This window comes from Lampris incognitus, chromosome 17, assembly GCF_029633865.1.
Source record: "Lampris incognitus isolate fLamInc1 chromosome 17, fLamInc1.hap2, whole genome shotgun sequence".
Classification (NCBI taxonomy): Eukaryota; Metazoa; Chordata; class Actinopteri; order Lampriformes; family Lampridae; genus Lampris; species Lampris incognitus.
In genome coordinates this window covers 5110229-5134722 of record NC_079227.1, presented here as the reverse complement: position 1 = coordinate 5134722, position 24494 = coordinate 5110229, and the positions used below count along the sequence as shown (strand labels likewise).

The 24494-nt window shown below is 47.1% G+C and overlaps 1 protein-coding gene across 1 annotated transcript; it reads left to right on the top strand.

The window, feature by feature from the left end:
* Positions 1-60: 60 nt before the first annotated feature.
* On the top strand, positions 61-21436 carry ercc4 (excision repair cross-complementation group 4). The gene is made up of 11 exons (XM_056297497.1): positions 61-237; positions 1827-2007; positions 4268-4463; positions 4635-4842; positions 7063-7243; positions 8200-8328; positions 10033-10131; positions 11321-11924; positions 14907-14999; positions 19157-19269; positions 20204-21436. Exons 1-11 carry the CDS (start codon positions 61-63, stop codon positions 20950-20952), a joined length of 2730 nt encoding a protein of 909 aa, XP_056153472.1. The 3' UTR covers positions 20953-21436.
* Positions 21437-24494: the final 3058 nt, after the last annotated feature.

Genomic DNA, 24494 nt, shown 5'->3' with positions numbered 1-24494 from the left:
CCGTCCGCCTCAAGCACCGCACGCTGTCGGAGTTGTTTGTTGCTCCGCTGTGGTTCCGACATGGCGGCCCCTCTGCTGGAGTTTGAGACCGAGATGTTTCTGGCTCTGTTCGGATCGGACGGGCTGCTGGTGGTGGCGGAGGGCATGGGCATCGACCGCATCCTGCTGCACTTCATGCGGGTTTACTCCGAGGAGGGCAGCCTGGTTCTGCTGCTCAACACGACCACTGCCGAACAGGTCAGCCTGCATGCAGGTCATCCATCCATTATCCGAACCCATCCTTCTCTCAGGGTCGCGGGGAGGCTGCAGCCTCTCCCAGCAGTCAAGTGTAGTATCATGCAGGTCACCTATAACGTCAAATACATAATACATTGAAGATAAACGGTGCGATTGTTCTGGCCGGTCATTCAGTATCGTCGTTTATCGCCCTCTAGTGGTGCTGCATTAGAATGACGTTTGCATATTGTTATGTCGTGATACAGTTTCGGTGTGTAAACTACTACTACTACTTTCGGCTGCTGCCGTTAGGGGTCGCCCTAGCGGATCACGATACAGTTTCGGTGTGTAAACTGACAATGAGAATCTGTGACCCAAAATTTCTCACAAGAAGAAGTCTGAAATATTTTAGGGAGTATTATCTGAAAATCAGTTTTGGTTTGATATTATAATGGGTAATATTATACTTTACCTACCAGTTCAATGTGATAAACCTCGGATGGATTCTTAAACATGGGGCTTTTGGATATGGCAGCAGATATTGTGGTTTGTATGTATAAATATCGATATTGTTTAAAAGTGAAAGTGCACAGATAAAAGGAGGGTAATGACAAAAAATGAAAATATTAAAGAAAAATAAGTGTATGCAGGGAAAATAAAACACTGTCACGAATCTCCATGAAAGCTCTAGTTACTTCGTTGTAGTGATGTACCAGTAACAACAGAGCAGAAACCACTACTGTACAGAAGCCCGACCCTCTGCCGGGGTGTGGTGGACTAAGCAGAAGTCAAGTCACGTCAATTTTATTTGCACAGCCCAATGTCAAAAATTACAAATTTGCCTCGGAGCTTTACGGCAACACAACATCCTGTCCTTAGACCCTCGCATCGGATAAGGAACAACTCCCTAAAAGCCTTGAACAGGAGAAAAAACAGGAAGAACCCTCAGGGAGAGCAACAGAGGAGGATCTCTCTCCCCCAAGACGCACAACGTGCAATTATGTTGTATTTACACAATTTACACAACACAACATTGAAAGAGGCTAACAGAATTTTAATGGAATCATAAAATTTATGAAGAATATGATGAGGAGGATGCCAAGCAGTGTCCAAACGCCACCGGAACAGCCCAGGGCCCAAACCACACGACCAGCATCACCATGTAAAAAAAAAAAAAAAATTAGTCACACATCTTCGTGAGGGAAGGATATAACATTGAAACAGGATAACAAAGTTAGCTTATGGATTTATGAGATATATAAAAAGAAAATGTGATGAGGGGAATGCCAGGCAGCATGTAGGTGGTGAACACCGTCACCACGGAGACCTGGGAGGAGAACCGACTGCACGTGCCCACAAAGGAGACTCACATGACCCCATTCACACACAGAAAAAGAGAAAGGAGAAGACATCGTTCAGAGAGAGAGAAAAGACATGTGAGACAAGACAACAGTTTGCAGTAGTCATTAGCTATAATCAATTAAGTCATCAATTAGTCATAATCTATACGCTATAATCTCGTCAGCAGAACAGTGCTTGGTAAATTCATTGAGACAGACCACTACAGACCCATCGTATATGCACGCTGACCCAGAAAAACCTCATTTCAGGAGTATCTTACGGAGCAGTTGCGGCTTGAGGGAGTGACCCACCTGCCCAGGACCGTCACCAGTGACGTCCAGAACACGGAGCGCTACCAGGTCTACACGCAGGGTGGCGTCCTCTTCGTCACCAGCAGGATCTTGGTCGTTGATTTTCTCACCGATCGCATCCCGGCTCATCTCATATCAGGTGAGTGGCCGCAGGACCAAGAGCTTTCCAAACCAGTGCTGCAACGAATATCTGTAGACCAGGGGTTCTCAGTTCAGGTGCTCGGTTAGCACCAGTGCTGTTCGTTTTCAGTTCTTCGGCTAGGTCATTACCTTCACCTGTTGTTACAGGTGTAAAACCTCTCTGATGGGAAGCTGAACAACGGGTGAATGTAATGAGCTACCTGGTGGAATAGAAAACCTGCCTTGATGGTGGTACCTGAGGACCGGATTGAGAACCCCCGCTAATCATAATGTGGTTGTTGTCATTCACTGAGGCAGATGTGTATCATTGGTCTTAGGAACTTTATTTATGCTCCTTGTAAATGTTCAACTACCACGAGTGTTTTAACAAATTCAGTTTAGATGTGCTGAAGGGGCCACATTCTGCAGTCATTACATATGCTGACTTAAATACAAACAAATGTTGTATTTGGCCGAGCTTTGTAGAATTTTGGGGCAGCCCAGCTCTACAGAAGGATTTGTTGTGAGCTGTGGGTCTAAGTGTAAAGACATTCTGAACATTGTGGATTAGGGAGAGCTCTGATCTTTAAATTCAGAGAGGAATAACTTTGCTTTCAAGCTTATTTTCGCCCCATTGAGAGCCCTTTTGGCATAGAGATCAATCAGTCAATCAAGCTGCATTTTATATAGCGCTTTTCTAGCTGCAACAGCCACTCAAAGCGCTGAATATTACTCATTAGTAGTCACAGTTATAGTTTTTGTGGACATTTCCATTTAAACCCTTGTCATTTTAAAGCTTCAGTCCTGGCTTTTTTAGCACCACAGATGTGATGTTTACTTTGAGAGTGTTGATGGAGAAGTATAGAGAAGGTCAGAAGGAGTCACATTGTATCTTTGTGGGTTTAGAGAAAGCATATGACAGGGTGCAAAGAGAGGAGGTGTGGTATTGTATGAGGAAGTCAGGAGTTGCAGAGAAGTATGTAGGAGTGGTGCAGGATATGTATGAAGGAAGTGTGACAGTGGTGAGGTGTGTGGTTGGAATGACGGATGGGTTCAAGGTGGAGGTGGGATTACATCAAGGATCGGCTCTGAGCCCTTTCTTGTTTGCAGTGGTGATGGACAGGTTGACGGACGAGATCAGGCAGGAGTCTCCGTGGACGGTGATGTTTGCGGATGACATTGGGATCTGTAGTGAGAGTAGGGTGCAGGTGGAGGAGAGCCTGGAGAGGTGGAGGTATGCACTGGAGAGAAGAGGAATGAAAGTCAGTAGGAGCAAGACAGAATACATATACATGAATGAGAGGGAGGACAGTGGAATGGTGAGGATGCAAGGAGTAGAGGTGACAATGGCGTATGAGCTAAATTACTTGGGGTCAACTGTCCAAAGTAACAGGGAGTGCAGAAGAGAGGTGAAGAAGAGAGTACAGGCAGGGTGGAGTGGGTGGAGAAGAGTGTCAGGAGTGATGTGTGACAGAAGGGTACCAGCAAGAGTTAAAGGGAAGGTTTACAAGATGGTAGTGAGACCAGCTATGTTGTATGGTTTGGAGACAGTGGCACTGATGAAGAGACAGGAGGAGGAGCTGGAGGTGGCAGAGATGAAGATGATAAGATTTCACTGGGACTGATGAAGAAGGACAGGATTAGGAACGAGTATATTAGAGGGACAGCTCAGGTTGGACGGTTTGGAGACAAAGCAAGAGAGACAAGATTGAGATGGTCTGGACATGTGTGGAGGAGAGATGCTGGGTATACTGGGAGAAGGATGCTGAATATGGAGCTGCCAGGGAAGAGGAGAAGAGGAAGGCCAAAGAGGAGGTTTATGGATGTGGTGAGGGAGGACATGCAGGTGGCTGGTGTGACAGAGGAAGATGCAGAGGACAGGAAGAGATGGAAACGGATGATCCGCAGTGGCGCCCCCTAACGGGAGCAGCCAAAAGTAGTGGTAGTAGTAGTAGTAGTCCTGGCTTTTTAGCAGTAAAGCTCACAATAGGTTGTCTCTGTTTGCTGTTGTAGACCTGTACAGTATTATAACAGGGCTGAACTACAACAATAGCAGGTGTTTTTTGTGTCACACTTACCGTGGCTCTGATTATTCTGATTTGTAGCATCATAAGCTATCACAATATACTGCATTGTAACACTTGTATCGTGATACAAGTCGTACCTCCAGCTTCTTAGGGTTAGGTTTAGGGTTAACCCTAACCCTAACCCTAACAAAACCCTACATGAAACTTCTCATATTGGATTCACACACTTCTCTTGTCCCGCCCCGTCCGCAGGCATCCTGGTTTTCCGGGCCCATAAGATAATCGATTCGTGCCAGGAGGCCTTCATCCTGCGTCTGTTCCGGCAGAAAAACAAGACAGGCTTCATTAAGGCCTTCACTGACAAAGCCAGTGCCTTCTCCTCCGGCTTCTGCCAGGTGGAGCGTGTCATGAGGAACCTGTTTGTTAAGAAGCTCTTCCTGTGGCCCAGGTAGAAAGGACAGGCTGGGCGAGGATCAGTATTCCTGATTTCTATGAGTTTTTTTTTTATTATTATCGTTTTCTAGAACCATAACAATACTATGTCGTCACCACCTGTATGTCACATTTACTGTTGTCAAGTCTCTCTCTCTCTCTCGCTCTTGCGCTCTCTCTCTCTCAGGTTCCAGGCGTCGGTAAACAGCGTTTTGGACAGACACAAGCCGGAGGTGGTGGAGCTCCTTGTGTCGTTGACGCCGGCCATGAGGGCCATCGAGAGCTCCATCCTGGAAATAATGGGCGCCTGCCTGAAGGAGCTGAAGCGCTACAACCCGACGCTGGAAGCCGAGGACCTGTCGCTGGAGAACACACTGGGCAGTGCCTTTGAGAAGGTCAGAGGGCGCTGTCGGCTTAGACCTCCACTGCGTCATCAACAGGAACGCACGTGAAGAGAGACTTAACGTCATAAGAGACCACTGTTTCATCCTCCTCCTCCATAATGACGTCCCTCACCTTATCCACAACATCCATAGTGTTCTGAGTGTGATGTTCATTACTGCCTACCAACGGGCTCAGAAGAGATGCCAGAAACTTAGAGATGCTGTAGGTCACTGAGTTAATCATACAAACAATAGGTCATAGTGGCACATCCTGTTTATGTATCTTAGGTGAACCATACACAGTAGGTGTAGCGCCCCCTGGCTATAATCTGTGGTACCAAATTCTGTCAGTAGCATTGTCCTGTTCTAACAGCTTCAGACAATCTATCACCTTTTTCTTGCGACCACTGCCCTGATCTGGTTTCAGGGGCTCCTAAGTATTCATGTCGCTAAGTAACGTCCTAACGTTCTCATGACAGTCTGTCTGCTTTAATACAACAGTGCATCTGCCTTTGTCTGCCAGAAGGAGGCTGATGTTATTGTCCTTACTGATGAGCGTTCCTCTCATCTCTACTGATGTTGGACGGCGGCGTCTTCGCATTGCTGAGGCAGACTGAACCTTTCGTCTGCACTTGTTCCGCTTGCGGGTCCACGACGTTGTTTTTACGGATCGCTGATGCCGTGGCTGTGATCGGTTCCACTAGCGGGATTTGCCTCGGTGTGACAGCAAAATTACGCCCCTTAGCAAGGATGTCTTTCTCCCCCTGGGGGAGTTGTCTGTCAGACAGATTGTTCACCCACTTGTCCACATCGTCGGCGTGTGTCTGGCGTCTGTCTCTCTGTCTGCCGATGTCTCTGGCGTGCAGCAAGTAGGTCGAATTTCTTTGGCTGCCTGCTTTTCGACTTTCTGTGTTGTGTTAGACGAGCCGTCTCGCTGGAAAGTGGTCTCGTCTAGACGTGAGGTGAGCCTCTGTTGGATCTGCTCCTCTTTGGCTTTCGAAGCGTTGATGGTAAAATTGGCTTGTCTCACCCGTTCGTTCAACAGCTGGGTGTGTCTTCTGGAGGATCTTGTTCGCTCAGTGACCCTTGACCGAAGATTTAATTTGCAGGCTCTTAGGTGTAATCCTGCTGTCTGCATCCGAGACTGGATCTCAGGTGGTTCCTGTAGTCTGCCATCTTGTGCGCCATTTGCTCGTACCCATGTAGAGGTTTAAGGCAGTCCTCGCCAAAATTAGTCTCTTACCTGGATTATTGAGCATGCATAAAGACGTGTTTCTTTGTACGTTCTGTGTCATTATAAAAACTCTCGTGATTTTTTTTATTCATCAGTAGTTTAGAACAGTGGTTCTCAACTTTTTTGAGCTGCGACCCCCCAGAATAATCATACTGAGGGCCAGCGCAGCATGCACCGCCTTTTATATTGTGACGGCAACGCAATTAAAGAGACAGTACACCTATTTTTCACATCGAGTGCGCAGTGGGTCTGGACAGTTCATGCTGGTTTTCTCCACAACCATCTGGCGACCCCTGGAATGTATCTCCTCCAGGGGAGATCTCTCTCTCTCTCTCATCATCAGCCACTTCTCCGGGGTCGGGTCGTGGTGGCAGCAAGCCAAGTAGGGCCCTCCAGACGTCCCTCTCCCCAGCAATACCCTCCAGCTTTTCCTGGGGGATCCCAAGGCGTTCCCAGGCCAGGACGGACATGTAGTCCCTCCAGTGAGTTCTAGGTCTACCCTGGGGTCTCCACCCAGCTGGTCCTCCTGGACCAGTCTGTGATGCTGGAAGTCAGCACACCACGGTCCCCGCCTTTGCCTGCTGCCTGGCCTGCATTGCACCCTACCCCAATGCTCATCCCTGTGGGTGGTGGGTCCACGGGGTCCTGGCGGGGATAATAACATATTTTAAGCAATTATTGACCAATATCAATGAGCTGACGAATACATTGTGCGCCGCTAGTGAGTGTTTTTTTTTTCTATCTTAGGCACTTGTTTCATCACCCCAAATACTCTCCAAATGAACTAAACCTAAACTAAGTAAAACTAAAGTCAACATTATCCCTTACCCCTCTCTCTGTTCAGAAACTCTCATATGTCCCCCGGACACGGTTCATTCCAGTGAACACTGCACATTTAGAAAATACTGAAGTTTGCAATTCGTATGGCAGCTGTGTTGTAAGTCTGTTGTGTTGTGTCTCTGACGTGTTGTTCACAATCTCCCCCTCCGCCCATCCAGACCATCCGTCACTACCTGGACCCCCTGTGGCACCAGCTGGGGGCCAAGACGAAAGCCCTGGTCCAGGACCTGAAGGTGCTGCGGGTCCTGTTGCTCTATCTCACCCAGTACGACTGCGTCACCTTCCTCAACCTCCTTGAGTCGCTGCGGTCCAGCCAGAAAAACTTCGGCTGCAACTCCGGTGAGGCCGAATCAAAGCTGCTCCTCCGCCTGCTGAAAACAGTCTCCAAAATATGAGACCAACTTCAGTGTTCCCACATGTCCTGAGAAATCTGAAATTTATAAACTGGAATTATCAAATTGGCCAAATCTCCCTGAAATATCAGAGGTCAGGAATTTGTGAAATTAGGTTGTAAAATCATGTTTATACTTGCTGAGATTTAATATGTGTAGTGTAATTCCCCCCCCCCCCCCTTTTGCTCCACCCCCTCTGCTGATCCGGGCAGGGCTGCAGACTACCACATGCCTCCTCCCATACATGTGGAGTCACCAGCTGCTTCTTTTCACCTGACAGTGAGGAGTTTCACCAGCGGGACGTAGTGTGTGGGAGGATCACGCTATTCCCCCAGTTCCCCCTCCCCCTTGAACAGATGCCCTGACCGACCAGAGTAGGCGCTAGTGCAGAGACCAGGACACATGCCCATATCCGGCTCCCACCCACAGACACGGCCAATTGTATCTGTAGGGACACCCGACCAAGCCGGACGTAACACGGGGACTCGAACCGTGTTGGTGGGCAACAGAATAGACCGCCGCGCCACCCGGGTGCCCCGTTTAGTGTAATTTTTAGCTGACATGATTTTTTCCTCCTTATGTTTGTGTTGAGATGTGACATCGGCGTGTGAAGTCTGGGTGGTATGTTCAGTCACACAGTCCATTTAGAGACTGTTGAGACTTCCCCTGATATTTAATGCTGAATAATATGACCTTCTGTCCACCATGCCTGGCATGGATGTAAAAGATAAGAGTCCTGGAAAGTCATAAAAATAAGTGGGAACACTGAACTTGCTGTGTGGATGTCTGAATGATATAAAACTGCTGGTACAAATCTGACGCATTCACATCTCCCATGAAGCAAACGTTATCTACTCGGCTCCTTCCTGTGTGAGTGACCTCCTTTGGGTTTTCCTCCATCAGCGTGGCTGTTCCTGGACTCCAGCACCTCCATGTTTGTGAACGCCAGGAGCCGAGTGTACCGCGTCGCCGAGAGCAGGAAGAAGAGGAAAATGGCAACTGAGTCTGGGAAGCAGCCTGTGTCTGCCACAGGTAAGGTTAATATGTCTAACGACCACAGTGACTTCAGATAACTTCCTGTATTCATCCATATCAGATATTCTGATGTTCTTCTAACAGCAGGACATCTTTAACCTGTGCTGTCGGCAGGCTTGGCATACAGCACAAGGGATTTGTACGCCGATGTGCTGTAGACAGAGTTCATCTGCAAGTGGAGTTCAGGTTCTCCACCTGCGAAGGCAGTCTTTATGAAAGCTAGGATAGGGAATTTACTGTAGTAGAATCTTTTTTTGTTGTTCTTATATTTGTTGAAACTGTCTTTACATCCTGACAGCAGTCAGTACTGGGTACAGACATCTGCTGATGCCCCTGGACACATCTTCAGTGATGTTCCTGGACTCATCAGGGGTTTCGGGTCTTTCAACATCATACACCCTACTCCAGGTGACCGAGCCGGGGCTGATCAGACCCCAGCTCGTGTCTAGATGGCTAGCTACTTATGACTCTGTGGCTCTCCTCTTTTGAGTCACAACCATCTTGAGGCCCTCTCTGCTGTATCGGTGGTACTGTGGATGGCTCTCCTCTTCCTCTTTCCCTCGACGCCCAAATCTCTGGAGGCTCTGATCACCTCTCATAGCTCAGAAGAGTGGGGTAATTGGCCGGATACAATTGGGGAGAAAAGGGGGGGTGGGGATCCAAAAAAAAAGAAAAGAATGAAAGAGATATAGAATAGAATGGAATATTCTTTATTAGTCATTGTGTACATACATACAAATAAGTATATTAGAGGGACAGCTCAGGTTGGACGGTTTGGAGACAAAGCAAGAGAGGCAAGATGGAGATGGTTTGGACATGTGTGGAGGAGAGATGCTGGGTATACTGGGAGAAGGATGCTGAATATGGAGCTGCCAGGGAAGAGGAGAAGAGGAAGGCTGAAGAGGAGGTTTATGGATGTGGTGAGGGAGGACATGCAGGTGGCTGGTGTGACAGAGGAAGATGCAGAGGACAGGAAGAGATGGAGACAGATGATCCGCTGTGGCGCCCCCTAACGGGAGCAGCCAAAAGTAGTAGTAGTAGTACATACATACAAATGAAATTTACTTTCTACATTTAACCCATCCTAGCTGTTTAGCTAGGAGCAGTAGGCAGCTGCCGTGCAGCACCCGGGGACCAACTCCAGTTATTTCTTCCTTTTGCCCTGTTCAGGGGCCCAGGCAGGAGTATTAACCCTCATATGCATGTCTTTTTGATGGTGGGAGGAAACTGGAGCACCCGGAGGAAACCCACGCAGACATGGGCAGAACATGCAAACTCCACACAGAAAGGACCTGGGATGGCCTGGGGTTCGAACCCAGGACCTTCTTGCTGTGAGGCAACAGTGCTAACCACTGGGCCACCGTGCCGTCCATAGACCCAGTTCATCAGTCTGTGTAAGATAGGTGTAGTTCCTATATAGCAAAGAAAGGTTTTCTTCTCCTTTACCTTCATTTGTGCTGTTGCTGTGTAACGATAAAGCTATGGGCCCACGTATCTGCACACAGAACTGAGAAACGGATAAGCATAAACAGAACATTGTGACGGACAAGAAGACAAAACTGAACGTAGAACATCTGAAAATCAAACATCCAGCGGGACAGTGAGTAATGAGAGAGCATAGAAAATCATTAAAAGCACACTTGTGTTTTAACGATCGTGTGTGTGTGTGTGTGTGTGTGTGTGTGTGTGTGTGTGTGTCAGAGCGGGAGCTAGTGCTGGAGAAGAGTCCTAAATGGGAGGCCCTGACGGAGGTGCTTCAGGAGATAGAGAAGGAGAACAAGGCCTCTCCGCTTGAACCAGGTGAGATGTTAAGGTCTTTTTTTCCCACTTTAAACTTGAAGCAGATTTGGTACAGAAGAGACCATTGGCAGAATAATAAGTGACACAGCAATCCACCAATCAGCACTTAGCAACTTGTCTTTACTTCCTCTGATGCTCAACTTCGACGCCCCACTGAAGGTATCACACAATGAAAATGTAAAGTGAGTCAGAATTTTATGTCATTACCACAACATAAATTTACACAAAAATTACACACGCTCTTTGAGATTATTATGATACATAACCACATCTCTAATGATGCCTATGTGACATCTTGATGTGATAATTGCATCCGGTTAGCATCGCGGTCTATTCCGTTGCCTACCAACACGGGGATCGCCAGTTCGAATCCCCGTGTTGCTTCCGGCTTGGTCGGGCATCCCAACAGACACAATTGGCCGTGTCTGCGGGTGGGAAGCCGGATGTGGATATGTGTGCTGGTCGCTGCACTAGCGCCTCCTGTGGTCAGTTGGGGTGCCTGTTCGGGGGGCAGGGGGAACTGGGGGCAACAGCATGATCCTCCCATGCGCTGCGTCCCCCTGGTGAAACTCCTCACTGTCAGGTGAAAAGAAGCGGCTGGTGACTCCACATGTATGGGAGGAGGCATGGGGTAGTCTGCAGCCCTCCCCGGATCAGCAGAGGGGGTGGAGCAGAGACCGGGACGGCTCGGAAGGGTGGGGTAATTGGCCAAGTGCAACTGGGGACAAAAGGGGGGGGGGGTTAAAAAAAAATTTGATATGATAATCTAGATGTCACGCTCATAGCAGCCAAATGAGGAAGAAGAAGGCAGGTGGTGTTGAGTTTGAAGAAGAGGTGAAGTTGTTGTGTCTGACGAAGCAGATATGACAGAACAAGCTGGTAGAAGACCTTTACCAACAGACGGTACAGCGTCAACAATTAAAATTCAAGTTCAACCAGGTTTTTTGGTTTGTTTCTTACACAACAGCCCTGCTGCTTCTCATTCATTCTGAATGGATTTCTGGTCTTTAGAGGGCTCAAACGGTTTCTGTAGATGTCAGTAATTTAAAACATAAACGATGACTTCCAGGATGTGGCGTTCAGATGACAGCAGCTCAAAAAATAATCCAGGGAACTGTTTCAACCACTGTGCAACTTTAGTAGCTATTATCATACGTCTGTCCATCTGCCGTGTGTGTGCCATCACCAGGTCGAGTGTTGATCTGTGCCAGCGACGACCGGACGTGTGCTCAGCTCCAGCAGTACATACGTAATGGGTCCGACTGGCTCCTCAACCGACTGTATACTCGCACTATCAGCAAACGGGATGCCGCTGCCACCGGAGTAGGAGGAGCAGCTTTGGGACTTGAACCAAACAAGCATGGCCACAAAAGTTGGGCGAAGAAGCGACCTGAGAAAGGGGCCAAGGGGAGGAAGGACACTCAGCAGACAACTAAACAGACCTCCAAATGTAAGAACAGACCATCTCTCACCCTGACTCAGATGGTGGGGAACGACAAGAAGGAGGAAGCAGACGGGATGGGCAGCAGTGGAGATGAAGATGGAGTGATGGAGGAAGACGAGGGTGAGGAGGAAGAGCCAGTGAAACTGGATTTGTCGTCGGACGCCTACTACGGTGTCCTGAAGGAGCCGCTGACCGTTCTTCACCCGCTGAAGGGCTGCAGCGACCCCTACAGCCTGACACGGGTACTGCATGAGGTGGAGCCAAGTTTTGTTGTGCTGTATGATGCCGAGCCCAGCTTTGTCCGCCAGCTGGAGATCTACAAAGCCAGCCGGCCCGGGAAGCCGCTCAGGTCAGTGGTTTTGCCTCCTGTTCCAAGGCATGGTAGTTTAGATTGGATGATGTCCTTTATTTTTAGTCCAACTGCATAATAAGACAACATTCAAAAAAGTCATCGATGGTATTGCAAAACCAGTTAAACTTAAATTTGCCATTTAAAACTGGTAAATTTCCAAGCAAAATGAAAATTGCAAAAGTTATACCATTATATAAAACTGGAGATAGACACCACAAATTATAGGCCTGTTTCTTTACTTGGCCAACTCTCCAAGATATTGGAAAAACTCCTTACTGACAGATTAGATTCATTGAGAAGCACAAATTGCTAATTGGCGCTAATTGAATTAATAGAAGAACTTACTAATTGCATAGAAAAAAAGAATGCAGTAGGAATATTTATAGATCTAAAAGAAAACCTTTTGATACCACTGATCACAATATATTACTTGATAAATTGGAAAGGTATGGTCAAGTCAATTTTAATTGTATAGCCCAGTATCACGAATTACAAATTTGCCTCAAGGCGCTTTACAGCAACACAACTAATGGTTTGAGAAGCTATTTAGTTTAGTTTAGATTGTTTATTAGCCACACGACCAAGGCCGGTGGAATTTATTTTCGGTACAGCATGTTAAACTCTGCAGCACAGTACATCCATGATCAACAGCAGACACTCCACATATTATCACGAACAATACAGTCACACAATAGCAGAAACAAATTTCCCACACAGCAATCAGGAGAATGGTGGTATTTATGCCAGTGGTGTGTGAGGAGGGGACTACAGGGAGGAATTCAGAGTTCTGATAGCTAGGGGAAAAAAATGTGAAGCATTTAGTCTTAGTGGACAGTGACCTGTAGTGCCTCCGTGAGGGAAGGAGCTGAAAGAGGTGATGAGCAGGATGTGAGGGGTCAGAGATGATCTTTGCTCGCTTTACAGTCCAGTGAGAATGTAGAGATTCAACTCAGGGGGGTGGGTTGCCTAGGATTTTGGATGCCTTGTTGATAATCCACTGCAGTTTTTTCCATGTTTGACCGTCCGTACCGCTGTACCATACTGTAATAGAAGATGTTATTATGGACTCGATAATGGCTGAGTAAAATAAAATGAGAAGTTGTTTGATTCGGTATTCTTCAAGCTGCCTAAGAAAGTTAAGTCATTGTTGGGCTTTTGCAATGATGTGTTCAGTGTTAATTTTCAATTTTCAACTTGCTGATGTATGTTCCAAGTAATTTAATTTAACAATAAAAGTTAAGAAACGGGCAAGAATTTGTGAAGATAAGGGAGCATAAATCAACATGCATGGATATTAATTATGGAGTCCCTCAGGGGTCAGTATTAGGCCCGTAATTGTTTATTCTGTACATAAATGCTATATACAGAGTATCAAAAATATTGAAATTTGTTCTATTTGCAGACAACACCAGTATTTTCTGTTCTGGGGAGAATTTACAGCAGCTTTTGGAGGTGATCCAGTGTTGTAGTCGAGTCACTAAACCTTGAGGTCGAGTCTCGAGTCCCCAGTGTTCGAGTCCAAGACCGACTCCCCAAAGAAGAGTCAGAGTCAAGTCCCCATTACCCGAGTCTGAGTCATCAAGGTTGAGTCTGAGTCGAGTTCCAAGATGGGCTCCAGTGCTCCACTCTGGCACCGTAAAAAAGCTGACATACAAATAAAAAAAGTCTACATTAAACAAAAATGACACAGCTGTCACCACTTCAGAGGGAGTTTATTTACTTTGTAACACAACGGCCAAACAAATGCACCCACAAGCATGTGCACACACAGCAGTGTTGCAGTCGAGTCACTAAACCTCGAGTCCAAGTCGAGTCACAAGTCCTGAAAATCAGGACTCAAGTCGGACTCGAGTCCGAGCCCTGGACTCGAGTACTACAAAACTGAGGTGATTATAACAGAAATGAGAAAATTAAAAATGTGATTTGATTAAATTTGAACAAAAATATTGTTGTCTGGAAATGGTAGCATAATCATTCAAATACAAATGATGATCGACATGATAGACAGTGTCAACACAGAGTATATGAAGATTCTAGGTTTGATAACAGACCACAAAATCTGCTGGAAACCTCATATGCGTGAGCAAAGCTGGCACAGAGCATTGCAGTCCTGGGAAAAACAAGGCACATTCTGGATCATAAAGCATTGTACACACTATGTTTTTCACTTGTATTGCCATATCCGAATTACTGTGTGGAGGTATGGGGTAGCACCTACAAAAGCAACCTACATCCAGTATGCATACTGCAAAAAAAGGGTCGTAGGTACAATTAACAATGTAGGATTATGCGAACACACTAACACACTGTTTTTAAAGTCATATACCCTGAAGTTCATTGATCTCGTAGAATTTAACACAGCACAAATAATGTATAAAGCAAGAAATTTACTACCAGTTAATATACAAAAATGTTATTCGATGGGGGGGGTTATAATTTGAGAGCAAAGTTTAGTTTAAAGAAACGCTGTGTTCGTACAACTATGAAGAGTATGTGTATTTTGATCTGTGGGGTGAATTTGTGGAATAGTTTGGACGTGGAACTTGAGCAAAATACGAACATTCAGTTCAAAAAGATGTACAAAAAAATTTAATTTTTAAGAGGTATAGGGATGAGGAAGGGTTGTGATAACTCTTAAGTTTTATATTATTGACACTGGGTGATATTTGGGTTGTACATAGAATTGGGATAATTGTCTATAAATTTTATGGAAGATAAAGATTATGAATTAATTGGTGAGTAGTGGAGAAGCCTAGTAATATACAAGTGTATACTTCCTCCTACTCCTTTTGAATTTTGAACATGCAATATTTAATTTGTGTTGTTTATTGAGTTTGATGTATAGGTTTATTGTTCATTTTATTGTTCATTTCAATTTAATATTATTGTTTAGCTTTTATCTGGTTTTTTGTTGTTTCTTTTTTTAAATGTTCAAAAGAAATCAAGTCATATCTAATTACCTTCTTTTGCCTCTCTCAGGGTGTACTTCCTCATCTATAGAGGCTCCACTGAGGAACAGAAGTATTTGACCACGCTTTCTAAGGAGAAGAAAGCCTTCGAACATCTCATCAGGTCAAACCACATTTCTTGTATCTTTTTTCACTTGCGTCTGAATTAGAGTTGAACATTTCCTCACTTTATTTTGTTGTCTTGATGCATGCTGAATAATCCTGGTGTAGAAACCCCAGAAAGTTGAGTCAGTTCAGTGGAAACGTTCATCACTCATCCAAATGACTTCGTCAGTCTCAGCTGACTGCAGTATCCCCAACCTTAAGGCTGTGACACGCCAGTCCGACGGCCGGTGTCGGGCTGTCAGTGAGCGTCTGTGGCCCTAGTTTTTGCGGTGGGTCTCGCACTGTTGGCGCTAGTCGAACCCCTGTCGGCAGCTTTTCGGCCGAGTCAGCATGTTGAATTGGCAGCGGAGCCCGTCGGTGAGAGAGATCACTCTGATTGGCTGTTCAGCTTAGCGAGTCGGTGCACGAGAAGAGAAACGGAAGTTACAAAAGCCAAGCAAACGACGAAGTCAAGAGGCCACACACACAGAAGGCTCTGAACAGGAAAGAGCCGAGCGAAACTTTTAAAATCGGAGGTTTCATTTATCTCCAGCTCTCGACACAGGTTCGGGAAAGCCCCTTGAGCCTGTCGCTGTAGTAGCCATGATTTCCCCCATTTAGTACGATTTGTCCTTATTTTTCACCCCCACCTCTTCCTTTCCTTTCCCACAAGCAAAAGACCAAGTGCTGACAACGCTAGTGCCATTTGCAGCTTTTTATCAGACGTGTTCTCCATTAGAAGTAGCTGTATTACCACACCGTCTGTAGTGAGCGAGAGTTGAGAGACAATGGTAAGCAAACACTGCTTTGTTTACAGTTCGTACATCCGCAGTGTCCTGGGTCTTCAGCTTTCACATTTTGGATGACGAATACAGACTGCCGCCACCTGCTGGTATGGAGAGTTGTTTCCTCTCACGCAGTGCAGAACATATATGCTAGTTGGCCGTTGGCTGAAGTCCTTGTGGTGTGTTCAAGTGCTACTTTTTGGCCCAGACGCAGGCGGCGTGAGGCGATGCAACAGTCGGCCTTCGTCGCCGCTAGTTTTCTTATGTCGGTTTGGTGTGTCTGGGCCCTTATAACCAGCACAGTTGCATAACGACCGAAACTGGCGATCTAACACAGGTTTCAATCGCTGTGACCATTAATTCGAGTTACAATGGCCACATGTACTGTTCACAGGGGATTGGGTAATAGCTGCAGTCACAGCGTTGTAAGATGGTGACAGATGAACTCTTAGCCCCACTTCTCGGTTCAGGGATGGTCGTTCCCTCTTCACATAGATGGCCTCTTTGACTCCCTGTTCAAACCAGCGTTCCTCTTTATCAAGGATATGCACGTCCTCATCGTGGCCACTGGCCTGTAGATGGTGTAGACTGTGGAGTCCTGGCCTGACGTGTTAGTTCTTCTGTGTTGTGCCATCCACTTCACCAGAGTCTGTTTGGTTTCCCTGATGTAAGTCACGGCAATCCTCCCAGTAGCATACAATATGTTTCTCTGTCTGTGCTGGGGAACCCGATCCTTGCGGGCCAACTTCTGGCGCAGCGTGTTTTTGGGTTTGAAAGCAACCGAGACACGGTGTTCGGGAAATATACATCTCAACTGTTCCGACACTCCCGCCACATACGGAATTAACACTGGGTTTCACAGCCGTTGTCCTTCTCCTGTCTCCGATCGGTTGGTGCACTGTTTGGGCGTCTTCCTGGCTTTGAGAAATGCCCAGTTGGGATAACCACACTTAACCAGGGCCTGTTTAATGTGGGATTTCTCCCCTTACCCGGCCGCTGTGTCGGTGGGGACATTGTCAGCTCGGTGGTGCAGCATGCTGATGACTGCTAGTTTGTGCTCCAGTGGATGATGAGAATCAAACCCTAAGTACGGATCAGTATGAGTTGCTTTGCAGTACAAATCAACTATCAAATGCCCCGGAAGGAAAACTAACCTGTCATTTTTCACATCGCCCCTGGGGAACTTGATGCAGTTGTCCACCAAGTTGATGTGGTCGGTGAAATGTGCTACATCCTGAGATTTAATTTTAACCTAGGTGTCGTCCACCAATCTGAACCGATGGCTAGGTGGTGTCCCTGGATAGGACGTCAGAGCCCTCTTTTCCATTTCCTCCATATGCAAGTTGGCCACTATAGGTGAAACTGGTGAACCCATGGGGCAGCCATGCTTCTGCCTATTATACTGCCCCCTGTATGTGAAGTACATGGACCGAAGACACAGCTTCAGGAGCAGACACACCTGATAAGTGTTAAGGGTGGTCCTATTGCTAAAGGTGGGGTCGCCCTTTAATTTCATACAGACTACCTCCACCGCTTCAGCAACGGGAACGCACATGAAGAGAGATGTGACATCATAAGGGCCCTGACACACTGTCGGCCAATGTCGGGCCGTTGGTGAGCGTCTGTGGCCCTAGTTTTTGCGGTGTGTCCTGCACCGTCAGCACTAGTCGCACCCGTCGGCAGCTTTTGGGCCGATTCAGCATGTTGAACCAGCGGAGCCCGTCGGTGAGAGAGATCACTCCGATTGGCTGTTCAGCTTAGCGAATCAGTGCAGAGCGTACATGCTAGTTGGCCGTCGGCTGTAGTCTTTGCAGTGTGTTCAAGTGCTACTTTTTGGCCCAGACGGCAGGCGATGCAGCGGTCGGCCTTCGTCACCACTAGTCGGTTTGATGAGTCTGGGCCCTAAGAGACCATCGTTTCATCCGTCTCCATGATGATGTCCCTCATTTTATCCACAAAATCTATAGTGTTTTGGATGTGATGTTCAGTACTGCCTACCAGCGGGTTAAGAACAGATGCCAGAAACTTGGTGTTTTAAGTCACTGAGTTAATCAGACTAGCAATGTCACATCTTACTTGGGTAAACCATACAGACTAGGTGTAGCTTGCCCTGTGTATAATCTGTTACAGAATTCTGTCCATAGCATTGGTGTGTTCCAACAGCTTCAGACAATCAATCACCTTTCTCTTGGAACCACTGCCTGGATCTCATTTCAGGGGCTCCTAAGTGTTTATGTCTCTAGGTAATGTCATACATTTCTCATGATAATCTATCTGGTTTAATAAAACAGCGCACCTACCTTTGTCTGCCGAAAGGATGATGATGTTATTGTCCTTACTGAGAGTGATGAGAGCATTCCTCTCATCTCTACTGATGTTGGACGGAAGTGGGTGTGCCTTGCTGAGGCACGCTGAACTTTAGTCTGCAGTTGCTCCGCTAACAGGTCTGTGATGTGGTCGTTTTGGACCGCTGACTCCTTTGCTGTAATCACTTGCCTTGGCATGACAACAAAATCCAGCCCCTTCACAAGGATGTCTGTCACTGCCTGGGTGAGCTGTCTGTCGGTCAGATCTTCACCCATTTCTCCACATTGCTGACGTATGTCTGGCGTCCGTCTGTCTACCTTTTAGGGTGCAGTCCGTCGCCTGGCCGTTGTAACGTTGTAAGTTGGACTGATGGTCACAGCAATTTGCATATGAAACCGTTGTTAGATCATCAGTTTCGGCAGTTACGCGACTGTGCGGTTTATCAGGTTGGGGATACCTGCAATCAGCTGAGACTGACGAAGTCACTTAGATGAGCGATCAATTCCAGATGAGTTCACGTCCAGATGAACTGATTAAACATTCTGGTATTTATTTATTTATTTATTTTTTTAGATTTCCCCCCCTTTTCTCCCAAATTGTACCCGGCCAATTACCCCACTCTTCCGAGCCGTCCTGGTCGCTGCTCCACCCCCTCTGCTGATCCGGGGAGGGCAGCAGACTACCACATGCCTCCTCCGATACATGTGGAGTCGCCAGCCACTTTTCACCTGACAGTGAGGAGTTTCACCAGGGGGCGTAGCACGTGGGAGGATCACGCTATTCCCCCCAGTCCCCCCCCGCCAAACAGGCGCCCCGACCGACCAGAGGTGGTGCTAGTGCAGGGACCAGGACACATACCCACATCCGGCTTCCCACCCGCAGACACGGCCAATTGTGTCTGTGGGGACACCCGACCAAGCCGGAGGTAACACGGGGATTCGAACCAGCGATTCCCGTGTTGGTAGGCAACGGAATAGACCGCTACACTACCTGGATGCCCTAGTATTTATTTTGTTGTATTGTGTTTTGGTAACGTGTGAGTTTTTCATGAAGGTGGGTGTGGTTTTTTTTTATCATTCTGCAGGGAAAAGGCCACAATGGTTGTCCCAGAGGAGAGAGAGGGGCGAGAGGACACCAACCTGGACCTGGCCAGAGGTCTGGAGCCCGCCAACGCCACCGTCAACACCCGCAAAGCAGGCAGGTCCATTATCGTCGTCATCGTACTCTGATGCTTTAGTGATGGCATGTTTGACCGTCATGGCTCCCCGCTTTTAACAAATATCGCTCTGGTCTGAGACTTTTTCAGATGGGAAACTCCTCATGAACCAATTCTAATTCACGCTCCCAAGCTAACATTTAGTCTGAGGTTTAGCTGCACCATCTGAGTAGATTTGGCAGAGGGGGCAACCCCTGCGAAAGACGTTTGAGTACATCTGAAAATATATGCTGTTGTAAGAATTTAGATGTGGCGCTTTTTTTAATTAATATTATAAACCTTATTGGTAGAAAAAAAAAAATTGGTAAAATCTTTTTTGTGGCGTCCGGGTAGCATCTATTTGGTCTATTTTGTTGCCTACCAACATGGGGATCGCCGGTTCGAATCCCCGTGTTACCTCCGGCTTGGTCGGGCGTCCCTACAGTCACAACTGGCCGTGTCTGCGGGTGGGAAGCCGGATGTGGGTATGTTTCCTGGTCGCTGCACTAGCGCCTCCTCTGGTCGGTCGGGGCGCCTTTTCAGGGGGGAGGGGGAACTGGGGGGAACAGCGTGATCCTCCCACGTGCTACGTCCCCCTGGCGAAACTCATCACTGTCAGGTGAAAAGAAGCCGCTGGCGACTCCACGTGTATGGGAGGAGGCGTGTAGTAGTCTGCAGCCCTCCCTGGATCAGCAGAGGGGGGGGGGGGGGCAGTGACCAGGACGGCTGGGAAGGGTGGGGTAATTGGCCAAGTACAATTGGGTTGAAAAAAGGGGACAAATCCAAAAAGAAAATATGCAATCAATACGAGACCTACTTCCAGTTACAAACTTAATGATCCCGTCTCATTTTGTTCACAACAAAGTCGCTCAACAGCTGTGATTCACATCCATGACACTGATCAGCTCACATCTGTATTTCCTGTGTGATAACCAGGCGGCCAGGAACAGCCCAAAGAGCCTATGCGGGTAGTCGTGGACATGCGAGAGTTTCGCAGTGAGCTCCCCTCATTGCTCCACCGGCGAGGCCTCGACATCGAACCTGTCACCCTGGAAGTCGGCGATTATATCCTGACCTCCGAGACCTGTGTGGAACGCAAAAGTGTCAGTGACCTGATTGGGTCGCTGCAAAGCGGCCGCCTCTATACCCAGTGCCTGTCCATGACAAGGTACTACAGGAAGCCCGTGCTGCTCATTGAGTTTGACCCGGCTAAACCCTTTTCCTTGGTGGCCCGGTCGGCTTTCCGTCAGGAGATTTCGGCCAATGATGTCACCTCAAAGCTCACCCTCCTCACCCTGCACTTCCCCCGGCTCCGTATTCTCTGGTGCCCCTCCCCCCACGTCACAGCCGAGCTTTTCGAGGAACTGAAGCGGGGCCGTCCTGAACCGGATGCGGCGGCAGCACAGGCCATCACAGCTGAATCGGACACGGTGGCCGAATCCGCTGACCTCTACAACCCCGGGCCATATGACTTCCTGTTAAAAATGCCCGGAGTCAACGCAAAGAACTACAGGGCTCTGGTAAACAATGCTGACAGCCTGGCAGACCTGGCAAAATTTAGCCAGGACAAGTTAGCACAGATACTTGGAAATCTGAGCAATGCTAAGAAGCTCTTTGAATTTCTGCATAATGTTTCTGACGTCCCTGCCCCTGTCCAAAAGGGAAGGCCGGTGCCACAGACATGAAAGTGGTGATTTGGACTCTTTTCCCATCTGGATTGGCTTTGCTTGGTGTAACTTGGTGAAAGCTCCCTTGGTGTGGAGTCCACTGACTTGACAGGCGTCTCCTCACTCGCAGCAGATATGAACAATTTTAATTATTTTTTTGTACAGAATTAATCGCAAAACTATTTTGCATTTGTGAAACTGTAGGCCTCATTTGCATGTTGTGAAAGTTTAAAATCAGCTTAATGTTAAACAATGAAATATTTTTGTCGTAGTAAAAAAAATTTTTAGGAATAAAGTATTTAAGAATAACCTGGAGGTTCCTTTTGGTAATTATCTTTAATTCTGAAGAATAAGAATTAATTATATACTCATCTGTTAAAAATGACTCGAAGAAGAAACCTTTCAGTCACACCAGAGCCCAGTGAAAGCAAATCTACTCCTCCATATAGCAAAGACAACAGAATGAGCTCATCTGGACACAAATAGTAATCACATAAACACATAAAACCACATAAAACACTTACAAAACATTTAATAACAACTGACAATCTGCACACAGTGCCTGATGGGTAAAACGGGATAATTGGCACAATTCTGACGGGGTAGCAACTTCGCTACAGTATGATGATTTACTTTGAACATGTTCACAGGCAGGATATAACATACAGATTAGCCAGAGCCAATAAATCTGAAGTGATTATTGAGGGTAGCGGATGTAAACAGGCTCAATAAGCTGATCCACAAGGCCGGTGACGTTGTGGGGGTGGAGCTGGATTCTCAGGCGGCGGTTTCTGAGAGGAGGACGCTGTTGAAATGACGTGCCATCATGGACAACGTCTCCCACCCACTCCATGACGTGCTGGTTGGGCACAGGAGTACTTTTAGTAATAGACTCATTCTGCCGAAAAGCACCACAGAGCACCACAGGACCTCCTCCCTGCCTGTGGCCGTCAAACTTTACACCTCCTCCCTCAGACTCAGACACTCGGGGTTAGGGGTCACTGGACCGGCCCTGTCGGGTTGTGTTTGTGCCACTTGTGTGCTGCGGTAGTAAAGTATAGATAGGGTGTTATGTCCACCATGCTTGTTGATCTATTTTGTTCTTCTTTCTATTTCTTATTTATCTTTTATTTCTATTTGTCTCTGTTTGTATTTTCTTATCTTGTGTCTTGTTAGTTTTTAGTTATTAGAGCGTGAGTGTCTGTAATAGAACCCAGTCTCCCCTCGGGGATGAATAAAGTGTTCTGATTCTGATTCTGATGATTGATCAACAAATCTCCATATACATCAGATTATTAGGGGGCGCCACAGCAGATCATCCGTTTCCATCTCTTCCTGTCCTCTGCGTCTTCCTCTGTCACACCAGCCACCTGCATGTCCTCCCTCACCACATCCATAAACCTCCTCTTTGGCCTTCCTCTTCCCTGGCAGCTCCATATTCAGCATCCTTCTCCCAGTATACCCAGCATCTCTCCTCCACACATAAAATACACAAAAATAGCAGGGCAATAATTGTTGTATACTGTTACTACCACTAGATGGCAGTCTAACAGGCCACATTATGCTACATTGCCTGAAAGGATTGAGACGCCGTTAGAATCTGGAAACCAAGACAACGTCTTGATAAGAAAATAATGGTGTATGGTGGGATGTGATCTAGAGTCAAAAGGTGTGGTCTAAGGTTAACCTCCACAATAGGTGGGGTTAAGTTACAGTGTAAACGAGTGTGCTTTGGACAGGGCACCAGCTCGGTATATTGTATCCTTTTGTGGATTATTAACTATAAACCTACTCACGTTAGACTTGTAGTGTTGGACATTGATTGATTGACTCTGGGACATTGATTGATTGACTTTGATCAACAGTGTATTGAGAAGAATGTCTCCCACACAGTTTCATATGCAAATAGACGTAACCATTAACCAGAGTTTCAGTGGCCATGTGTATTATTCACAGAGGGTTTGGGAATGTTTGCAGTCACAGCATTGTGAGATGGCGACAGATGTGCAGAATCCCCTCGGTTCAGGGATGGTCGTGCCCTCTTCACATAATGTCCTCTTTGACCCCCCCCCCTCCCCCCCGTTCAAACCAGTGTTCCTCCCTATCAAGACTGAAGAAGTCACTTAGATGAGTGATGAAACGTTTCCGTCAGTAAACCCTGTATCCAGATGAACTGATTCAGCTTTCTTTGACTTGCTTACCTGGATTATTGAATATGCATGAAGACACTACTTCATGAAGTAATACTATGATATGATTACTACTACTACTACTACCACTACTACTACTGCTACTTTCAGCTGCTCCCGTCAGGGGGCGCCACAGCGGACCATCTGTTTCCATCTCTTCCTGTCCTCTGAATCTTCCTGTCACACCAGCCACCTGCATGTCCTCCCTCACCACCTCCATAAACCTCCTCTTTGGCCTTCCTCTTCTCCTCTTCCCCAGCAGCTCCATATTCAGCATCCTTCTCCCAGTATACCCAGCATCTCTCCTCCTCCACGCATGTCCAAACCATCTCAATCTTGCCTCTCTTGCTTTGTCTCCAAACCGTCCAACCTGAGCTGTCCCTCTAATATACTCCTTCCTAATCCTGTCCTTCTTCATCACTCCCAGTGAAAATCTTATCATCTTCATCTCTGCCACCTCCAGCTCCTCCTGTCTTTTCATCAGTGCCACTGTCTCCAAACCATATAACATAGCTGGTCTCACAACCATCCTGTAAACTTTCCCTTTAACTCTTGCTGGTACCCTTCTGTCACACATCACTCCTGACACTCTTCTCCACCCGCTCCACCCTGCCTGTACTCTCTTCTTCACCTCTCTCCTGCACTCCCTGTTACTTTGGACAGTTGACCCCAAGTATTTAAACTCATCCACCTTCATCACCTCTACTCCTTGCATCCTCCCCATTCTGCTGTCCTCCCTCTCATTCATGTATATGTATTCTGTCTTGCTCCTACTGACTTTCATTCCTCTTCTCTCCAGTGCATACCTCCACCTCTCCAGGCTCTCCTCCACCTGCTCCCTACTCTCACTACAGATCACAATGTCATCCGCGAACATCATCGTCCATGGAGACTCCTGCCTGATCTCGTCCGTCAACCTGTCCATCACCACTGCAAACAAGAAAGGGCTCAGAGCCGATCCTTGATGTAATCCCACCTCCACCTTGAACCCATCTGTCACTCCAACCACACACCTCTCCACTGTCACACTTCCCTCATACGTATCCTGCACCACTCCTACATACTTCTCCTCCACTCCCGACTTCCTCATACAATACCACACCTCCTCCCTCGGCACCCTGTCATATGCTTTCTCTAAACCCACAAAGACACAAACTAACTCCTTCTGGTCTTCTCTGTACTTCTCCATCAACACTCTTAAAGTTAAACATCACATCTGTGGTGCTCTTTCCTGGCATGAACCCATACTGCTGCTGCTGATCATCACCTCTCCTCCTCTTAACCTAGCTTCTATTACTCTTTCATCATCACCACCTCTCCTCCTCTTAACCTAGCTTCTATTACTCTTTCATCATCATCACCTCTCCTCCT